At 41.6% G+C, this 22,398-nt stretch overlaps 1 protein-coding gene and 1 pseudogene across 3 annotated transcripts in view; both read left to right on the top strand.

Annotated features, from left to right (window-relative positions):
- Positions 1-16,891, top strand: part of CD84 (CD84 molecule) — a 29,713-nt gene extending 12,822 nt beyond the window's left edge. Inside the window, exons 2-7 of one of the 2 annotated variants that reach the window (XM_080915979.1) lie at positions 2,980-3,297; positions 9,910-10,161; positions 10,527-10,661; positions 15,182-15,273; positions 16,195-16,257; positions 16,782-16,891. In XM_080915979.1, the coding sequence (XP_080772105.1) occupies positions 2,980-3,297; positions 9,910-10,161; positions 10,527-10,661; positions 15,182-15,273; positions 16,195-16,257; positions 16,782-16,847 (926 nt within the window). In that variant the 3' untranslated portion in view covers positions 16,848-16,891. Of the gene's footprint in view, positions 1-2,979; positions 3,298-9,909; positions 10,162-10,526; positions 10,662-15,178; positions 15,274-16,194; positions 16,258-16,781 lie in introns of both variants that reach the window. The other variant, XM_080915978.1, reaches the window with a different exon arrangement.
- A 932-nt stretch (positions 16,892-17,823) lies between these two features.
- LOC308433729 (developmental pluripotency-associated protein 2-like) lies at positions 17,824-21,793 on the top strand (annotated as a pseudogene). Its single transcript has one exon. The product of its transcript is annotated as a developmental pluripotency-associated protein 2-like (transcript).
- Positions 21,794-22,398: the final 605 nt, after the last annotated feature.

Raw genomic sequence — 22,398 nt, 5'->3', positions numbered from 1 at the left:
CACATAGCAATTGGTCATGATCAACACCAGAAATAGTTCACATTAATTTTCCTTTGCCAGTTAACAAAGCACCTCTGCTCATGTTGCATCATTTGCTGCTCAAGGAGTTGATGGGGCCAATCTTAAGCTGGTGTAGACTGAGAAAGGTTTTGTAACTCCATTGAGTTTGCTCAGGGTGGAGCCTGTCTCATGTGTTTTTCAGCTACATGCTTTAGTCTCACAGCCTCCTCTCTAGGAGCACTTTCTCACCTTTAAGCGCAGCAGAATATCCAGTTCACACCTGATCAGGCTCTGGTTTTTCTCAGAGAGGGCAGGGTTCTTGCAATGATATCAGCAGTGCAAAGAGCTTTGTGCAACACTTCCGCTGCAGCCTCCTCACCGACTCATGCCCACACCACTCGATTGCTTTTTTTGATAGTCCAGCATTTCCTGAATGACTTTGCTGTGGGGACTGGCACGTAGCTGTGACACCGATGCCACATTCAACCACTTGTGGTTGTGCTACTGCTCTCACACTGAGAAGCTCTCAGCCTTAGCAAATGGCCTCCACATTTGAGAAGATAGTGACACAATATAGCCAGAGTTGAATGTCATGGATCTGAAGCATCTCCTACCTAAGTTAAACCCAGAGAACAGAATGACCATTAAGCCATAGGACCTGAATTCAAAAAAGTCTTAGGACATGTAGGAGATCTGAGACAGGAGCTGGCTATGAAATTGAAGGACCCAGTGCAAAAAAGAAATTTGGGGTCCAATGTTCAAAATTTATTAAGTATTTGGAAGGCACACAGCACCAGAAAACCATGTTCAGGATCCTTTGAGCCCATTCTCTGTGCATGCTTTACCTGAGACACAAGCTAAGATACTGCAAGTGCCCTTTGTGAACACTATCAACCCAGTAGGATAATTTATAGGGTGACAATTGGTGTTGGGGATTTCTGCAGAGTATGGCATAGCTTTATGTTCTCTGTGTTTTCTTCTTCTTGCCCTTTCCACTTACCACTCATTAGGCTGGCTTTTTTGTTCCATGGACTCCTCAGGGCTCTACTGGTATCCTATTATTTCTGAGATCCTAACATAGCATCTGACATGTAGTCCTAACATAGCTAACATAGTATTAAGTTAGCAAGTAATAAATGCCAACTATTGGTAGGTAAGTGTCCCTAATTTCCCCCCTCCCACCAGTAGTGCCCTAATATATGTTGACTTGGCTTGCCCATTCCAACTAAATCACAAGGAAGTTCCTCCTGAGGCCAAAGCTTCCACTGACCCGAAAGGAAAGAGGTTTGTCTTAGCAATCCTGGGACCCTGCAGCAGCTACTGAGCTGAAGGGCAAAGGCAGATATAAACGAGAGCAACACTGGGTTAATTAATCCTTTCATTTTAAGGACTTGCATTCTCAATGAACCCTCTGTACAAATTTTAGTGTTAACCTAAATCCATTTATGAGGAAAACATGGCTTGTGGCCTTTGGGGCTTACACATAGCTAGTTCACATCAAGATAGCCCAGCTGGTTGTTTGTGATAAACATCCTTTCTGACTGGTCAATTTCCAGGTCATATCCATTATTGAATATTTCATGTATCATCCATGACAATCTCAAACACTATTGATCATTAAAGAATCCCAGTGAGGGATTTGCTATATTAACATGTTTATCTAGATGCCTAAACTCCAGAGACTAGAAGGCATTCAAGGAATAAAGACCATTAACCTTTATTAGATCCAAGATATCAAGTGTGTCCCTTTTCTTGTCCTTCTGGCCAGGAGTGGAAGAGCTTGGGTTAAGTTTTTGGATATGTGGGCCAATGAAGTATTGGAACACTACCTTTTTTTGGTTTTATTTTTGTTTTTCTGTGGTCTTCAAAGAAATATATTGCATCTTTGCTTTTATCCTTGGTAGAATAAGTAAGAAAGTCTTCCAGGCCCCAGTGAAATTATGTAGGTTGATGTGTGTATGCAGGTGAGAAATGGCACTAGTTAGGTCAAAGTGATACATGATTGTATGGTAGAGAGTGGGGCAGGGACAAAGTTTTGGTAAGGCAAGAGAGATGGAGAAGTGGGAAATTCAAGATGGAGTCGGCAGAGAAGGATGGTTCAGATCAAGGTGAACTAGGTTGATTTTTTCTTGTCTAGGTGGGTCGTTTATATCTTTATTAATTGGCGGTGAATTTATTGTTTGGAGGTATTGTGGATTGAGAAGTTAACATATAAGCCTGTTTGATAAGTTATTAATTGTTGAGTTGTGATTTTTACCAGGCTGTGGAACTGTGTGAAAGCAATGGCTGAGAGACAGCTGGAGCATGCGGATCCAGCTCTCTTGCCTGCACAAAATGGCATGCAGCCCTGGGAAAGAAGATGTGTGGGTGACAATGAGACTGAGGGACCAGTAGCAACAGAAACACTTTTTAATATTTACCGCAACAAAATCATCCCCAAATTGATGAGTTTGGGGATTTTTCCTGATCACTTCTATCTTTACAGCCTACTTAGAGTATTTGGCACACAGTAGGTATTTAAGCATTTATTGAGTAAGTTAAGTACTAGAATTCACTCTGTGTTATATAGACTCTCTTGAAGCAACCTACAAAATTCACAGTTTTGTTTCAGAGAACATGGCGGGTTTTCAACTACATTTTGGTTGTCATAGCATATTAAACATACCTAGAGTAAGCCAGGTGGTGGTGGTGCACACCTTTGATCCTAGCACTTGGGAGGCAAAGACAGAAAAGTCTGTGTGAGTTCAAGGCTAACCTGGTCTTCAGAGCAAGTTCCAGTACAGCCAGGACTACACAAAGAAATCTTGTCTCAAACCAACTCTCCACCCCTACTTCCCCCCTGAAATACCTAGAATGAAAGAAAAAAACCCCAAGACACAGGATGAGCACTGTCTGAGGAAGTTCCTCAGTGATACTCAAAAGAAGGAACATAAAACGTTCAACAGTTTGATGGTTACTGTTTTCTATTTTTACCTCCAGGGTCTGAAGCAGCAGGAAGAGATGCAGACTCCATGGTGGTGAATGGGATTCTTGGGGAGTCAGTTACTTTCCCTTTAAATATTTCAAAATCACAAAACATTAGTAATGTTGCCTGGGCTTCTGAATCACCTGTTGCTCATGTAGAACCAGGACCTAAACTTATCATAACTAATGCTATTTATAAAAGACGAATAGACATAAGTGAGAACTATAGCCTGATCATTAAAGATCTGAGGATACAAGATGCAGGAACTTACAAAGCAAACATCAATGAAGATGAGAAAACCATCACCAAGATATACCACCTTCACATCTACCGTAAGTTATGGGAGCACAGGGGGTTCGGGTTCCCTTTTGCTTTGAAGATTTGTGATCTAAGCCACATCCATATTTCTGAAAACAGTTTTCCTAACTCTTATTATCTTTATAATTACATAAGCATATAAGTACTTATAAAGGTCTAACTTTAGTTCTGGCCCTGACAGACTTTAGTTTCGAAGCGGAATTTGTCCTTTGATCTTTGTGTTCTTTTCCTATAAAATGTCAACAATCATACTAATCGATTTTCAAGCATTATCTTGTCAATCTAGTAAGATACCATATGCAAAGTGGTCTTTAAAAAGCTTCTGGTTTTAAAATTACAAAATGCATAGAAAAACCGCAAAGAACTATGAAAGGATGTGACGTGTGCCTTTCACTTCTCTCCTCTGTTATACTAGATCCAAACTCTGAGTCTCATCCCCAGTGTATACAGACCTTTGGGGGTGACCTTTCTTCATTGTCTTTCCTAATTCCAAAGAGATAAATTAAGCAGATCCTGGCACACACCTTTGATCCCAGCACTTGGGAGGCAAAGACAGAAAGATCTCTGAGTTCAAGGCCAGCCTGGACTTCAGAGCTTCTAGAACAGCCAGGACGACACAAAGAAATCCTATCTCAAACCAACCACCCCACCCCTACTCCCCCCCCCCAAAAATTACCTAGAATGAAAGAAAAAAAATCCCAAGACATAGGATGAACAATGTCTGAGGAACTCCTATTCCTGTAAATGTTAATACTTTCAGAAATGCAGCACCATGTTCAAAGTCAAAAGCAGAAAATTGATGTTAGTGTAATCTATAGAACTTTCTTAGAATGCTCCAGCACTTATTTATGAATGGAATAACATATATTCTTATAGAATGTATATGTGGCACTGGGTACCACAAGCAAGGTAGATAAGTAAGGTACTATCCCAAAAAAAAATTTCTTGTCTCATTTCAGGAATGTGGAGACCTGTTAGCCATGACTCCAGCTTTTTCTACCTAACAGTTTTATGCAGATGACATCTCTGTCCCTACTGAGAAAATGAAATGAGATTGTAGTTTTCACCATTATGGCTGCAACAATATCCAGCCCAAGGCATGTGTATATACACGCACACACACGCACACATGCATGCATGCACACGTGTCTCTCTTACAATAGGTAAATAATGATCTTTTTCCTGTGTTTCAGCTATGTTGGACTATCCAGGGCTGCTATTGTAGGATAGCTGGGCTACAGTGGAGACATACTGCCCAGGCTGTTTTTGACTGTTTTTATGCTGACATCTAGGCATCTGGAACTGGGATGATTATAAATCTAGGTGATAGTTTTGGGATTTGTCTTTGTTGGGTGGGTGGTTTATTTCCTCTCTGGATTTTCAGAAAGTATAATGTTTCTATGTTGTCTAGTAGGACATTTTCTTTGGATCTGACAGTTGTAGCCTCTGGGGGTTCTAGATGTTTCTGTGTATTGGCAGCTAACACTTAGGACCTGCAATAGGCTAGGGGTATGAGGGGGTTCACAGGAGAAAGAAGAATGTTTAACCGGGATCTGTTTATTTAATCCCCTTGGAATCAGGGAGACAGTAAGCAAAGGTCACCCCAGAGAGTCTGCTCTAGACATTGGGGACTTGGATCTAGAGGAACAGAAGGAAACAGGAAGATATACAGACTCTGATCTGCCTTCCTGGCAGGAATGGTTTGGCTTAGCAGGGAGTGCCTGATGAAGTTGGGGGCTGGGATAAACTAACCAGTGGGAAGAAGTTGGGTAGAAATGGAAGATCTGTGGACTCACAATAGATTTGGGCAGGAGTGGGGACATTAGAAGGAAGTCTGCAGCAGGTGTTCTTTTGCAGAGCTAGGGATGAAACTGGAGCTTAAATTTGGAGGAGAGAAAGCCTTCTATTAGTTTACATGTTTCCCTGCTCAGGTGGTATATTCACAGGGAACACTGGCATTGGAGACTGGTTTAGTGGAATGAATTGGGGGAAAGAAGGTTGGAAGAGAAGATAGGGGTTCTCAAAGAGAAAATTAATAAATCTGTGACATCCAAACAGTGTAAAGAAATGAATAAAACTGTATAAGACTTGAAAATGGAAATAGAATCAATAAAGAAAACTAAAACGGGATTCTGGAAATGAAAATTTTAAGAATTTGAACAGAAACTACAGAGGCAAACTTTATCAATGAAATATGAGAGATGGAAGAGAGAATATTAGGCATAGAAGATACAATAGAGAAAATGGACATGACAGTCAAAGAAAATGCTAAGCCATAAAAAGATCCTGACCAAATAAAAATACAGAAAATTTGGGACACTAAACAAAGACAAAAGCTAAGAATAATAGGAATACAGGAAGAAAAAATTTCTGCTCAAAGGCCCAGAAAATATTTTCAGCAAAATCATAGAAGGTACAGATACCCGCAGGGACATATGGTTATATGGGAGCCAGAACTAGCACGGGATAAAAAGGTTAACATCTTTTTAATATTACCGAAACAGACTAAGTCTTTTGGTTTTTGAGTGGTTTTACTAGGTGTCCCAGGCTGATCTTAAATTCATTATCCTTCTGCATCACTCTCCAAAATGCATGAATTATTGGTGTTCATCCTCATGCCTACACGAAACAACTTCCTTACTGAGACAAAGTTATTTTTTTACAGATACTGGATCAGTACAAGATTTTGCTTTATATTCACATTGTAACGGCTACAAACATGATACACTTTTAAACTTCATCTGTTTTAGAAAACTTCCCACCTTTGCTTTCTCAAGTGTAGAGCATCAATCACCAAAAGAATAAAGCAAGCCCCAAATTACAACATCTCCAAATGCTCGCAGTGTAAGAACTTCTGCCAGGATGAGGTTCCCCTCTCTTTTCCGCTCCTCCCCTCCCCTCCAGATCCACTCCCTTTTTGTCTCAGAATATATTGTATGAGAAAATAATCTATTTTCAACAAAAGGAAATAAAATGAAAAAATGGATGTATGTATAAGTATGAGAATAATATGTATGTGTAACAACAACTAACGAAAGAAGGAGGCCATAAGTTTGAAAAAGAAAGCATGTGTGGAAGGGCTTGGATGGAGGAAAGGGAGAAACGATGCAATTTTATATTGTAATTTCAGTAAAGAAAAAAGTTCTTGATTACTTAATGTGGGTGACCGAAAAATAAATAAATGTAGGAAAACCACTGTTGCAGTAAATATTTAAAAAGGAATAGCTTATCTCTATATGGGTCCTGAAGTCTCACTCTGCAGGCACTGCTTCTAGTGTGGAGACTCTGTCTCTTGATCCAAGCCCCCCCCCGCCCCCCAAGGTTTTATTTCACCTGCACAACTGCCTCTGTTCCAGGTGGAATTACCGCTTCGCCTAGCACAAACATGACTCTAAGGCCTGATAATTTTTCATACAGGTTTATATATCAAACTTTCAATCCACAAACCTCTATACCATAAGATTGCACCAAATGAACAAAGATAGAAACTGCCCTTCCATATGAGATAAAAGACCAATATAATCCTTAGAATGTTCATAGCTACCTAAGGTCAATTAAGTCCACCTGGATCCAGCTCATCCTTTCCAAGCTCCATCTTGATCCTCCTCTGTCCACTTCTCTATCCCTCTCCTCTGACCCTCTCTCTCCGCCTTCCCTTCCCCTGCCCAATCACCAGCTCTTGCCTTTATTTTACTAACTAAAATGGGAAGAAGGTTCTGATGAAGTCACCTGAGTATGTGACTAGGCAGCCCTTCTTGGGGAAGTGCAATTAACATCAAAATACAAACGGCTGCAGGACAATATATGAAGAGATATTTGTTTATTTTAAGGATGGTATACAGAATTAATGATCAAGTCAAGTTTGTTTTGTTTTGTTTTTAGTTGGAAAAACAGATTACAGAGTTTACCTGAATCACGTGGGGATTTTCACCTGCAGTTCAGAACTAGGATAAGAGTTTATTCACCAGAAGAGTGAATACAGACGTATATTGGGTTAGGTATTAATAAATGAAAATCTGACACTCCAGAACTAAGGTTCTGGTTTTACAAATTGCTTACTTATTGATTTGTAAGTGATAGTCAATTTGTTTGTTTTGTAAATTATCCCCACAGGCCACGTGGCCTGTCAGATGCTGGCTAGTGAGGGTTTATAATTATCTTGATTGTTTATATTGTTTCAAAATAGATATGATGTTGAGTTTTGTGTTTATATAATTTCTCTAGGAAAGAATACAAGATAGAAGATATTCTAGTTGCCAATTAAGGGACACGCTATTTTGGGGAAAAGGTTTTTGTCTTTGTGTCTTTAAAAAGTGTGATTTGGCTGGGTGTGCCTTCCAGAGTTATATGGATTAGATTTGATAGAAGTAGAACACCTAAAAACTAAATTCAAAAAGATCAAACAAAATATTTCTTGATACTAAAATGTTTTCTGTTGAGTTTTATATATATTACAGAATGTACAGCTATGGTGAAGCTTGTCATCAGAATGCTGAACTGGTCTGATTACAGACATTAGAGACTGCAGCAATCATCAGTGTGGCTTTCTTTCTTGAGGCCTGGACAGCTTCCTCTTTCTCCTCTCCCTTTTCTAAACTCTCAATGCTCATATATTCAGCTTGAAGAAGCTAGGAAGAGTCGTTGCCCAATTCCCTGGACTTTGGGTGGTGACAATGGTTATTGTAAAGTTGTTTTTATAAAGAATTTGGAAATGGTCATAATCTTACAGGCAAGAATTAGCCAGATTTGGTTGTACAACTATAATCTTCTTTTGGTAACTAAGCTAAAGTCATATCTTCACTGGTAGGAATCTTTCTAATTGATAAAAGGTCAAACTTAGAATCTTTATGGTGCTATAAAATTGATTTGATACAGATTTAAGGTTTATACACTGTTTTTAGTTGATTTTTAAAAGATTTATTTATTTATTTATTTATTTATTTATTTATGCATATGAACACATGGTAGCTATCTTCAGACACACCAGAAGAGGGCATCAGATCTCATTACAGATGGTTGTGAGCCACCATGTGGTTGCTAGGATTTGAACTCAGGACCTCTGGAAGAGCAGTTGGTGCTCTTAACTGCTGAACCATCTCTTCAGCCCTGTTTTTAGTTGATTAGACAATACTAGTTAAGGGCTAGATAACAAACTCATGGTTCTGAGTCATTAAAAGGGTGTTTCTAAAGATAATTTTAATTAAAGATGGCCAAGAGTAGTCAAGGCTTAATAGTTCGGAGACTTTTTGTGTAGATAGATAATCTTCAGAGGTTTCAGAAGTCCACAGAATATGATATTTATGGACATATTTTTTATTTAAGATCATTTGACTAGTGACCTGTCTGCTTATGACAGCACACCTTCTTAGATTCTAAGAAGAAATTGAGCTTCAATAGAGTTGGTCCAGTTGTGGTGAGACAGCCAGTAGGCAAGAATTGCCTCATTCATCTACAGACAATACTGTCCAGAAAGGGATACTTTATGCAGAATAGTTGACTGATAATCTTTGCCAAGCCAAAAGATAATTAATGGCATTAAGAAAGATAATATATATCTAAAAGGGTGGCTTTCAGATGACATACAATATAAAACCAAGATATAAGTCAGGTGTAGAATTGTAGTCTAAGATATGTCTTTTATTTAATAGACAAAATTGATAGACTGGGTGTTTAATCTGTCTTATACTTCATAAATTGTAGAACGGTAACAGTTGTACTCATTTTATAGTTGAGGGAAAAGAGCCTTTTAACTGGACAAAAAGGGAAATGTTGTAGATTGTCCTGGAGCTGTTTGTATTTTCATGCTAATTGCACTTCCCCAAGAAGGGCTGCCTAGTCACATACTCAAGTGACTTTAGAAGCCTCTTCCCATTTTAATTAGTAAAATAATGGTGAGAGCCAGTGATTGGACAGGGGAAGGGAAGATAGAGAGAGAGGGTCAGAGGAGAAGGATAAAGAAGTAGACAGAGGAGGATCAAGATGGAGCTTGGAAAGGATGAGCTGGATCCAGGTGGACTTAATTGGCATTAGGTAGTTTTGGACATTTTAAGGATTTTATAGGTCTTTTATCTCATATGGAAGGGCAGTCTGTATCTTTGTCCATTTGGCGTAATCTTATGGTATAGAGGGTTTGTGGATTGAGAGTTTGATAAATAAACCTGAAGGAAAGGCTATCAGGCCTTGTGTTTGTGCAGGGTGATTGTGTAAAGAAACAAGCCAGGGTGGTCCACCCTGGACAGAAACAGCAGAGCAGGCTGAGTGAATGGCCAGGGAAGGGAAAGTGTAGAGAGTGCATAGACCATAAGCAAAGCAAAACAAATGAAAAAAAAAAAAAAAAAAAAAACCCAACCTTCTGCTATGGCTAATTTTAAGATCCTTAGGGTTGAAAGTGTGTACTCACACGTCATTACCAAGCATGAACGTAATATATATAACTCACCCCCAGCACCATGGACCATAATAAAATACCAAGAATAATTTTAATATAACTTATTTAATTTCATGATTTATTTAATGGTGTGTTTAACATCTATTATACTAATTTCTGAAAAGCTAACAATTGATTCTCATGAGCTTTTATATCCTGGGTTCAGCTCACTATCAGCTCATATGTTTTCCCCTCATAGGTCGGCTTGAAAAACCAAGAATTACACAAAGTTTAATGCCATCTTTAAACAATACCTGTAATGTCACACTGACATGCTCTGTGGGAAAAGAAGACAACAATGTGATCTACAGTTGGAGTCCCTCTGGGGAGGAAAGCAATGTCCTTCAAATCTTGCACTCCCCCATGGACCAAAAACTGACTTACACATGTACAGCCAAGAACCCTGTCAGCAACAATTCTGACTCTGTCACTGTTCAGCAACCATGTACAGGTAGCCGGCTCCTCCTCTCCCTTCTGGAAAGTCTCAGAAATCTTTCTGAGAAGCTCCAAGGCTTAGCCTTTGGCTAATCTTCCCATATACATGCGTCCTTTATGATGAGACTAGCCCTGGGTGTATCTTTACCCGGGCAGGCTCCTGCAGGAAAAACAAAAGCCTTCTTCTATGAAGGGTTAAGCATCCCCAGGTATTTTTGAGGAGCCCCTGTTTGGCTCTTTGATTGAGATATTAAGTTGAAGAGCTTTGGCACTCTCCAAAGGGCATCCCATTTTGATAGTGGCCTTGAGTATGGACAAACCTGAACAGAATGGTGGACCTGTCTACCGATAACCAATATTCACTACAGTTTCTCTTCCCAGACACCCCAAGCTTCTATTCTCACCATGCCGTGTGGTCAAGGAGACTGGCCCTGATCTCTCTGTTTCTTCTCATTCCGGTGTTGGCACTTCTGTTTTATTTGTTCAAGAGAAAAAGAGATGGGATTGCCTTGGAAGGTAAGATGTGAGACTGTGTCTCATATAAATAAATAAGGGAAGTTATTTATTTCCCCAGAGTGGGGAGAGAGTATCATTTGGGAAACTTTGGTGGCAAGCCAAAGGAGCTGGAGTAAAAGTATTTACCAGTTTAGAACAAGTGAAAAAACTTAAGAAAGAAAAGATGCTACAAGACAAAGAGAGATGCAGCAGGTAGCCTCAGAGAGAGAACATCCCATGAAAAAATGGAGTCCTTTTCTAACCATTAAAGGAAATTATTTATTCTTCTCTTTCATGACATTTGTGTGTGGTCCATATCTGTGCATTTTACTATCTTGTTAAACAGTAAATTCAACAGTGTAAGCCATCTTTCTTGGTACTAGGTATTTGAATTAATAATAATATGTCATAAGCCACTGGGTCAAGCCCCAAGTGGTGAGGATCTAATCGTTTAAGGGTAAGCATTTCTGTATTTGAAGGAAGAACATTTTTGTTGCTACATTTTTATTTTTAAATATTTATTTCATTTTTAATTTAAAAATATGCACATATGCACACCTACATGCCTGAAATGACCAGAAAATGACATCAGATCTTCTGGAGATAGAGTTTCAGGCAGTTGTGAGCCACTCAATGTGGGTACTAAGGACCAAACTCATGTCCTCTGGGAGATCAGGAGGATCTTGAACAGCTGAGCTGTCTCTTCATCTCTCTCTCTCTCTCTCTCTCTCTCTCTCTCTCTCTCTCTCTCTCTCTCTCTCTCTCTCTCCCCCCCCCCCTCAGAGCATGTTCAGAGCTGATGCAGAATAAGGGGCACTGGTTGGGATTTCTGATCAGTCATATGGTTGTAGAACCATATTTCATAAGACAAAAGGGGTGCTAATGTAGTATTTTAAAGAAGGAAATGGTAAAAAGTTAAAGGACAAATTCATCACTCATTGCCTGAGAAGTTCTCATGGTGGAGTCAGGTGCCAACCTTGAGGGTAATGGTTGATACTCCTGAGACAATACCTTATGGAGTTTAATGGTTTCTAATCTGAAGGATATCAATTATACCAGGAGACTAAATGAACAAGGGCCAGAAAGAATGAAAGTTATGTTGGTGAGCTGTTCCAGGAGAGGTATTAGCTGAGAAATTCAGCCCCATGTGCTCTTCCAAAGGAATTATCCCTAAGAGGTTAGCTCATTCTGTTTATCTAATCTAAGTATGTACTTATGTATGTATATATGTATGTATCTATTTATCTATCTATCTACTATCTACTTATATATGTATCCGTCTATCTATTATCTATTTATCGATCTATCAATCCTGGTTATTAAGGAACCGGAGAACTGTGTCTCATAAGGTGAGGAATCACATAAAGTCTAGGATATCTGCTCTTAGTTTTTAATAATTATGAATAATATCTAGAAAGGCTTGATGTACATGTGTATCCAAATGGGACAAAGTCTCCCTCCCAGCCACTTTGTGAAGGGGAAGGATGTTCTCTAAAGGAGAACGGATGGCTTTTTGTTGATCCTTGAGTTTCCTATATGAAGTTCTTAAGACTGCATGAGTGAGAAAGCAGACCTGGGTAAGGAAAGGCTGTGGTTGGAGAAAGCTCCACATGTAGGGAGGAAGAAAAGGAGGATTAAAACTTAAAGCAGAGGAAGGATCAGAGTTGCTAGATGGGCTGGCTGGTGAGCAACGGCTTAAGTGCAGCTTTAGAAGGGTGATCAAAGATGTCATTTAAGGTCGAGTGTTGGAACACAGTCCAAGAATGGAGTTGTGTGAGAATTCTCAGTGCTTGTGAGAAAATTCCAAGAAAACAAGACAATCGTCTTGTGACCTCAGTTTCTTCAAAACATGGAATCGCCTTTGGAATGTGCTTTTGTGCTCCTCCCAGACCTATCAGATGGTCAGAGTTTACTTCAGCTTATTCATTACAACTGGATATTGTTATTGGTTTATATGTCTCTATGAAAAAACAAGTTTTGCCACACACATATGGCTTGTCTTTGTCCCTGTATACTTAACTTAAGTGACTCTACTTAATTCTCAGAGCATAAACTGATGCTCTGAATAAAGTTGGCAATCACATGACACTGGATCTTTTTTTAGGTCTTTGGTCTGCCTCATTTTTAGGCTTCATTCTTAGGTCCCACCACCTCTAGAATGGTAAATGGTTGAGATTAGAGGAGATGGGCTAGTTTGAGATAAACTAGAAAAGCACATAGAACATCCCTGTTGTAGCTTGAGGCACTGTGATGAACCCATAAAGGCTTAAATATAAACCAACCAATGTCTTTACCTAAATTACGACAAAAGAGACCTAGTGTTGAGACCCAGTTTTATAGTTCAATGTGCCATGAGGTGATTAATGTTTTTGATCTGGGAATAGATAGAGGGGTCAAGTTTTACCACAAAGAAGAACTAGGGGATATTTTTCTTTTGATAATGTGGGATTCAAATTTGTATCACTTCTTCAGAATACATCCCAGGGCTACGTCAGAGGTAAGAATGGACATAAGACCCATCACATAGGTCCTATGAGAGGTGAAGGTTTTACCCAGAATGCACCAGAACGCTTGGGTCAAAGGCAAGACCTGATCACACTGCACTGGCTCAACGAAGATATGCTTGTCAGAAAAAGTGTTGCTTAAGAATGGAGACTTGGAGACTGGAGAGATGGTGGTTCAGCCTTATAATGGCTAAGCTTACAAGCAAAAGTATAAGAGCACAGAGACTCTCCAGATGCATGGAGGTTAAATCCAATTTTACTCAAGGGTCAAACCTATCCAGCTGGTAAAGCCAAACCAACATTGAAAGTAGATTTTACAATCTCAAGCTTACTGTGGATTGGTTATAATGGGAAGAAAGGGACTCACCATCCAGGATAAAACTAGGTGACCTATGATTCTCTTGGATCAGCAAGTATTGCCAGGAGCCAGACAATCATAGGCAAAACCACCGTCGGCCACTCACTGTGCTCTTGCCTGCTCTAGAGAGCAGCAGCAGTGAGGAACAGGAATGAGAGAGGAGGGGAAAGACAACCTCACTATATTTGCAGATTTACTCTGGACAAGCTGCTGCTGCCAACTGCACTACACTTTGAAATTGAGGCAGCCCTTCATTCTTACAAACTATAGAGGAGCCTGTTCTCTTTCTACTCTCCTCACATCCTACAAAACCACACCCTGGGTGTATTCGTTACTTTTTGCTGTGGTACAATACATTTAGAGATGAAGTTCCATCTTGACTGTTATTTGGCCAGTTATTTTAGCACTGCAAGATTCCATTTTTCTCAGCTATAAGATATCCATAAAACTAAGGCTTACTACATGTAGTAAGTAGATTACACACATTAATAGCCAGCTTGGCACACGGTACTAGATAACTGTTAGCTCCACTGTATAATTAGCAGGCCTGAGTATGGTATTGAAGTGGCATTTTATGGGAAATGGTTTGTGACATACATCATAACTCAAGTGGACTCATAAACGGAAAAATACCATAGTCCCTCAGGCGTGATCTCCAAGTTCATTCAAGGAAACATCTGTCTTCCTCTCACAAGCAAACAAGTATGATGGAGAAACACACACACACACACACACACACACACACACACACACATACACAGAGAGAGAGAGAGAGAAAGAGAGAGAGAGACAGACAGAGACATACAGAGAGAGACAGACAAAGACAGAGAGATAGGCAGACAGACAGACAGACAGACAGACAGAGACAGAGAGATGGCATCACACTAGTCTTTACAACCACAAATAAAAGTTAAGAGCACTTTGGGTCCCTCACCAAGTCTGGAGCAGAGACTTAGACAAGACTAGTTCTGAAACACTGAAGTCTATGATAATCTTGAATTAGATCCTTTATTTGTAGATGTTTTTGTGTCCTTTAATAAGAAGGCACAAAATTCTGGCTATCACTTTTCAACCTGACTCTAAAACATTGTGTTAACACTAAAGAAAAAGAATGTGTTAAGATTAATACCTCATTAGCTCAAAAAAATTAAAGTAAAGCTCTATATATTCTTTCTTTGTTTTTCTGGGGCCTCCTATGGAGGCTGGCACCAAGGAGGAGCTTGATACTGTTGAAAATACTGTTTCATGAATGTTTTTGGTTGTAGTCAGGTGTGCACCCAGATAATAAAGCACAAAGTATAGTTAGAATCAATCAAATTAAACAGCTGAGACCCTGACATGGAAAGTCTACTAACTCTGCAAGGTCATCAATGGCAGAGCTATCTTTGAATCTCATACAGGGCCTAGGAAGATTCTCTTTAGGCTAAACTGGGCCTGAGGGATAAAAAAAGAATTCCCAGTGTGCTTTAGGTGAGATTTGAATAAGATGTGCCCAATCACACGTGTAATCCTTGAGATGGAAAGAGCATCTGAGGAGCCAAACATCTTATTCCATAGGGTAGGGGCAATTTAACCCGTAGGCTTTATTTTGTTATCACAGAAAGATAAGATATAACTAGGCAGTCTCTAAAAACCCATCTACCTTTCACAGACTGTGGTTCTATATTTATTTGTAGCAGATGATGTCTCAAAGAATACACTGTACTCTGTAGTTTCAAGAAATGCTTATCACACAGAGTCCAGAATCTATGATGAAATCCCCCAGTCCAAGGTAAGCTGATACTATTCATAAATACACCCTACCACTAGGACCATTAGAATAGGAGTCTTAGGCAACAATTGCCCTCTCTTTGCCATTTAGAATGTATACAATGTATAGAAGCTACAGCCAAGAATTTGAATAGACCAACAAAGAAACTCCATGCCAAGGAAATGATCCCCTTGGGGGGAAAAAGTATATTGTCTCCTTATGACACAGTCCATGGTATCAGGCCCTGAGCTTCACATGAAGGCCAAGCTGTGGGTTAGAAGTGGTTTGTGTCCATGAAGAACTCCCTGGAGGAATCAAACCATGAAAGAGTCCTTATTGTGAGATGAGGGGTGCCATGGGGTCACAAACAGGGCAAAGTCATTGCTAAGGTTGTTCCGAGGACACAGAAGGAAAGACAGCCCTGAACTACACTAGCTGGTCTGGCAGCAGCTTGTTTTCTCAAACTCTTAACCACTCTGTCCCATACCCTCTGCTTTCCCCTGATTCACGTCCACCAAAGACCATCTTCTGTGTCTACACAAGCCTGCTTCCTTGGCGTCTGCAAGGCCTGAAGGGAGTTTTTCTAGCTAACTGGGGTTTTTCCAGTTACTCTGACACTGTACTGGAACTGAAGGGATGCCGTTAGAAATCCACACAACTCTCAGAAAACTAACTCCCAACTCTCGGTCGAAAGTACATAGACCCCTCCTCTTAGCTCCTACAGGCCTGTTGCTACAAGGCTCTGCCCAACTGCCACCCATTTGTCTTTATCGTTACCTTAACCTAATCCAGAGTTGGATGGAACAAGAGCTGATGCCTGAATATAAGGTTACACAGTTAAGTTGTATCAGGAATGGATGATGGAGAGACTGGAATTAGAAAGAGAGATTCTTAGGGTTTGTCTTCTGCACACTCACTGAGGGGAAAGAATCTCTTTTCTAGATGCTGCCCTGTAAGGAAGAGTCCATGACCACCATTTATTCCTCAGTGCAGCTTTCTGAGAAGGTAAATCCTGTGTGGCCTTTTAATCTCTCTTCTCCCATGTGTTCTACCCACCTGCTCTATCCCATCCACCAATATTTCACTGAAAGCCCAAATCTCCTCAAGCCAATGGGAAGTTGTTCAGGGCATCCTAAGTACTAGATTATGTGAAGCACTAATAGTGACTGGTCCCCAGTGGTCCAGCACTATGTTGACATGAGAATGGAAGTGGTGGGAAACAGAAAGAACTCAGGCTGAACTAGAAACAAATACTGCAGCCTGGATGTTGCTTAAAGTCTAACAATCAAAACAATTCTCAAACACCCCTATTCTCTTCTACTTCTCTCCCTGGGGCTCCCAGATGAGGCTGCTGGTGCAGAGGTAAAGGACTCATCTAAAGAAATGGCCTTTCTATCTCTCATGTCCACAAGCACAGGAGAAATCTAAGGCATCATCACCTCCTGCCATTTCCCTAACTCTCCACGGGCCGGTGTTTCCCTGCTGCACCTTTCAGCTAACACGTCTTCATATTCCCTTCTCTTACACAGATGGGGAAAACCATCGTGAAGAATGAAAGACTGCCCAAGACTTTGGGTAATGAAATTGTTGTCTAGGTGGGCCAGCAGCGTTCTCCCTCTGGAAACAACCGCTACGAGGGCAGGTGTCCTGAAGACCTAGGCCTTCTCTAGCTACCCCCTTACCGGAACATTGTAAATCACCACATTCCAACACACAAGCAGAGAAGGATTTTTGTCGCTGGGCATTCCTGATACCCACCTGGGCTTCTGGACACTTTCCCTAACTCGTCAAATCCTTTCTATGTAAATCTATTCCCCGATATGGCACCAAACAAACTTTTTCACATCACTTCCCAGGACATATAGAACTTGATTTTGGGCACAGAGGACGAAATCATCAAGGTTGTTTGTGTCTATAGAAGTCTGAGGACGAATGGAAGATTCTCACGTCAATATGTAACATCACTGTCCAACCGTGGTGGGAAGAAATCTATCAATATTGTGAATGCCTGTAACACACCACAGCATACCAGCTAGATGTTCTGTGCAAATTCAGCTTGTGAGAAACCCTGATGCAAGGCCTTCATCAGTCGCTACCATATAAGTAACTTAAGACTAGCATCTTTGGTGGATATGTTACCCCTTACTTGAATGCATGGCATAGCCAGCCATGTGTAGGCTACATGGCAACCCCTATTCATTCCTCAGCTCAAGAGCCATCATGTGGAACACAAATGCCACCCTTAGCCCAAATACAGATGGCCATGCTACTTGGAAAGCTGTGGGTTGTGACCCTAAGCAAGATAGATCCATTCTTTTAGTGCGGCACTAAAATATGTTCTTTCTATACATACTAGAGATCGAGAGAAGCTTCACAGGATTTCCTCTCTGGCCAAGCTTTCCTTCCCTGTGTTTCGCTTCAGTTAGCCTCAGCAAGAAGACACACTGTGCCCAAGAGCCTCACTCTCCAAAAAGAATTGGCCCCCTACATCTCTGACACTTTGAGGGAAGTGGGTGGAACCAAGCCGAGCCGTCAAAACAAGAGATCTTGAAGAATGCAGTAGTTTATGTCCTTAAGAGGGAACTTGGGGGCTGACAGTGCAGATGGTGAAACCAGATTCGTGCTGGTGGTTCCTGCATTTCAGCTCAGAGAAGTGTAGGGTTCAAGCTAAGGTTGAGTGCATTCACTCTGGTGTCTCCACAGAGTCAACGTCAGCTGGCTAGCCATGAAGAAGAAACCTCTAGCTGGACAGGACAGCATGTGATCATTTGAGGGCATGTTTGTATTTGGTGTTAACGGCCCTTACCAGTGGAGTCCTCAGTGCCCCAGGCTGTATAGCAGGAATATTTGGGTATAATGAAACTGTGTGTCCCAGGAAGGTCTAACGGTCCTCTGAAAATGCTAAACTAACCTTTATTCTGAATAACCGTGCTAATGTCTATATACCCTTGCTCTGACTCCCTGGCAGGTGCCATTTTTCTCCTATTTTTAACCATCAATAGGTAAAACTCAGCTGTGCCCATGGTCATCTTCATCCTGTTTTTAAAATCTATTGAAACCTGCCTGGTCCCAGAGAAACCTGGGACAAAGGGCTACCTGGGGTGTCTGTTAGCAGATCAACCAGCACGTGCTCCCTCAGCTCCTGCAGCAACGCTCTGCCCTCCTCACCTCAGCCCCCTCTCCTACCCCTCTGCAAACCAGGAATTCCCCTTCCCTCAAGCTTCTGTTCCTATATAGCCCAGGCTTTTTGTTCATGCCCTCTCTTGGTTCCTCCCTCTCTTGGTCCTCTTAGCTCTTTCTTCTCTTCCTCTCTTGCTCAACTCCCTCCCCGCCTTCCCACCCTTGGCCTGGTCTATTCTGCTGACCATGTTTAATTTGCTACTTTCTCTCTCTGCTCTGGACTCTTCCAGATGCCTCTAGATATTCTCTCCCTTATGTAGAGAGTAAAAACCTTCTCCTCAACCAATCCTAGGAACAGCCATATCCTCGTTTCCAATCAATACCTAATGCTCCTTACTGGTTTGTTTACAAGGCTTTCCTTGTAAGAATTCTCAGTATATGGAATGTTGGGATTTTGCAAACCCCACCCCACAGTTTCCTGGCAACAGCCAGTTATGCTCTGCCCCAGTTGCACTATAATAAGGGGGCTATTTGCCCCCTCCTCTCTCTCTCTCTCTCTCTCTCTCTCTCTCTCTCTCTCTCTCTCTCTCTCCTGCTCTTGCTCCTCCCACCCCTCCTCTCCACATGCTCATGGCAACCCCCTACTTCTCTACTCTCTTCTTTTTCTGCCTCTATTACCCTCTTAACTCCCCTCCCCATGCCCTGAATAAACTCTATTCTATATTATACCGTCATCATGTGGCTGGTCCCTCAGGGAGAAGGGATTGCCAACATGGGTCCCCTAGAGGCATCTCCTTGCCCCCAGGCCTCACCGCACCTCCATGGAGCATATTCCCCTACTCTCTTCATCTTTTGACTAACATTGGTGCTGAAACCTGGGACATTATCTTTTTCCTAAGATTCTATAAAAACATCATAGAGGAGACAGCATTCAGAGTGTTTGAAACTGTCAAGGAACAGTTTAATAAAACCTTTAAAAGGGAAAGAAGAGGAGGAGAAAAGAAACTCTGTGTCCCAGTGAATGGGTCCATAGAACATTCTAGCATGAATTACTGTTACTAAGGCTGCAAGGCCCCAAAATATAAGATGAATATTATATCTTGCCCTTGTCTAATTGAAGAGGTAATTCCAGCACCGAAACTGTTAGCTTACAGGTGACTTCACTAGGCTCCTCTCAGGGACCTAGCAACAGCTTAGATCATCACCTGCCACTATCACCTGCCACCCCCAGGTACAGGTGGCCTGGTGTAGGAAAAGACTGCTTGCCACCCCAGTTCTCTCTTTTTTGCCATGTTCCCAGCCAGCCAGTCCTTCTCCTCTCTCTCTCTCTCTCTCTCTCTCTCTCTCTGCAGACCTCCCTCCCTCCCCCTCAAATATACCTCCTTCATACCAGATTGGTTACACGTGTGATTTCTCAGGAGCCACCTTGGCATGGAACCACAAGATCCCCGCTGCCCACAGATTATTTCTAAATCCTAAGCTGTACCATGAGCTAAGACAGAAAAGACCTAACAGGAGGGAAGTGAGTATACAAGGCTGGACCCCGGTGCATAGACGGGAATCTGCAAGAAAAGGCAGGAGACAGAGGACCTCCAAGTGAGGGAAGCAGAGAAAGTAGCCAAAGGTCTGCACTTGTATCTGGGGAGGTTCCCGAATACACCACGCTTTTAGCACCTTGCCCATTCATAACACAGTGCCTCAACCAGGATGCTTGCCCCACCCCGTCCATCCCACACGTGGTACCTACGGAGCCTTCCCTGGAATAAACAGTTAAACGTTTGCACATTTTTCTCCCCATGTTTGTAGCGGTGAACTGTTAAACCGGTTGTCCTCGCATGGTACCCACCCAAGAGCTCTGGATTTACCAATGAAAGACACACACACACACATGCACACATACCAGCTAATTTTGATGTGCCTTAATGAGCTCAATGGCTGGGCACTTCTAAACCTCTCCTTGGCTAGCACACATTCTCCTCCAGTATTCCTGGCTTAATGCCTTTTAAACTACATTTTCTTTGCTACCCTCTACCTTCTGGGCAGCCTCCTCTCCCCCCAAACAGGGCTGCTTTCCCTTTCTGCCTACACTGCTGGATGACTTTTTTCCTGCAGCTCTTAAATCAGATCCCTCAGCCTTTGTCTTCTCCCAAGCCTGCCTGAAAATGCCATACTTCAGCCAGGAGACTTAAAACAAGAACCAATCTGAGGAAGACTAGGATGAAGAAACTGTGGTTTGGGGCTGGAGAGATGGCTCAGCAGTTAAGAGCACTGACTGCTCTTCCAGAGGTCCGGAGTTCAAATCCCAGCAACCACATGGTGGCTCACAACCATCTGTGATAGGATCTGATGCCCTCTTCTGGTGTGTCTGAAGACAGCTACCTGTGTACTTATATAATAAATAAATAAATCGTAAAAAAACAAAAAGAAAAAAAAAGAAAAACCTGTGGTTTTAATGCTGGTCCCATTTACTGACGAGCCATTTACTGACAAGGCCTCATTTACCACAGAATATCCTACAGAATCAAATGTTTCTTCAACTGTAGACAACAAACCACCAGTCCATTCTCTGGTGAGGTATGAGGGAATCAAACACCCAACAAGAACCATACCAAGCAGCTGTCCTCCGGCCAACCTGCCTCCTATTAATGATGTGACCTGGAACACTTCAGAAGTGGCGCCATTATTATAACTTGAGTACAAATAGCAAGAAAGTTGAGGTTTATTGGAGACTTCAGAGACATTCATATTTTAAACAAGAATGTTATAGTCCCAACACAGCTCGTGAGGCCAGAATGAAGGTGGGTCCCAATAAACCCAAGATTGTCTTCAGAGGAACTGGGCCTCCAGGCAGCTGCCAAAGTAGTAATCAGGAGAGTGGTGTACTGGAAATTCTAACTTCCCCTCAGGGGTCTGCATTCGCAGCCTGGGGAAGAATTGCTATGAGAGCCGCTCAGCCAATGTCTGTGAAGCGTTGTCCTCCCCCCTCTTCTGTAGAGGCCTTTCTGCCACAAGCCACTGGATCCAGATGGTGTGTCGTCCATGGTAGGCAGCGCCCTGCAGATAGGAAAGGCTGGGTTTGCTGCAATTTCATTTTGGTCTGACCTGAGTTCCAGACACTCCCCAAAGGATGAATTTTCTCTTCCTGCTACCAGCCTGTATTATCCCGGAACCAAGAGTAGAAGATAATTTGTTATGTCCCGAATGTGTTCACAGCAACAAGAAGATCATGAGGAACTTTAAAATTAGAAGCCATGCAAAGAAAAATGCCCAACCCTCAAATATGCCACCTTAGACAGTATCAAGGTTTTACTCTGATCTGAAGGCAATGGAAGCAGAGAAAAACATTCTGTGATCTCTATAATGGCTAAAAACCTGGACATCAGTCTTCAGAAGCCTCTCCTCCTGTCTCTTCCAGCAGAGTGGAGAATCTGCAGACAGACCAGTTTCCACCGCTCTGACTCCCTGCTGAAGCCTAACATCTGTGGCATCTCCTCATGGCCTTGTGCTGGATTTTCTAAATGCTTAGCTATCTGAGAAATAATACTTTTTTGTGGGTTTGTTTTGCTGTATTTTTTTAATCATAGTTTTTTGGGGGGTTGGGGGACAAGGAAGGCATAAAGTACTTTCTGTAGTTTTTTTTCCTGATTAAGGCTTAATCATATAGTAACTAGCGGCCAGGACAACAGTATAGAATTCACTGCTTGTGCTAAACAATCTTTAGGTGTTGACAAGTGTCTAGAGTGCCATATATTCAAAATCATATAGTATAATGGCTTTTACCTAGCAATATGCATGTGAGAAATATCCATGTCCTTAATTGTTTTTTTTCTTCTTTTCTTTAAAGTTGAGATTCCATTGTCCAAGATGGCCTTATGAATTGATGTTATACTGGTGGACACCTAGTTATTTTTACATATTCAAGACAGGATCTCGAGAGAGAGAGAGAGAGAGAGAGAGAGGGAGAGCAAGAGCGAGAGCGAGAGAGCGAGAAGGCGAGAGGGTGAGAGAGAGGGGGGGGGTTCTCTT

Source organism: Micromys minutus, assembly GCF_963924665.1.
Source record: "Micromys minutus genome assembly, chromosome: 1".
NCBI classification, from domain to species: Eukaryota; Metazoa; Chordata; class Mammalia; order Rodentia; family Muridae; genus Micromys; species Micromys minutus.
The sequence above is the reverse complement of the archived record's forward strand: the minus strand, read 5'-3'. Positions and strand labels throughout refer to the sequence as shown.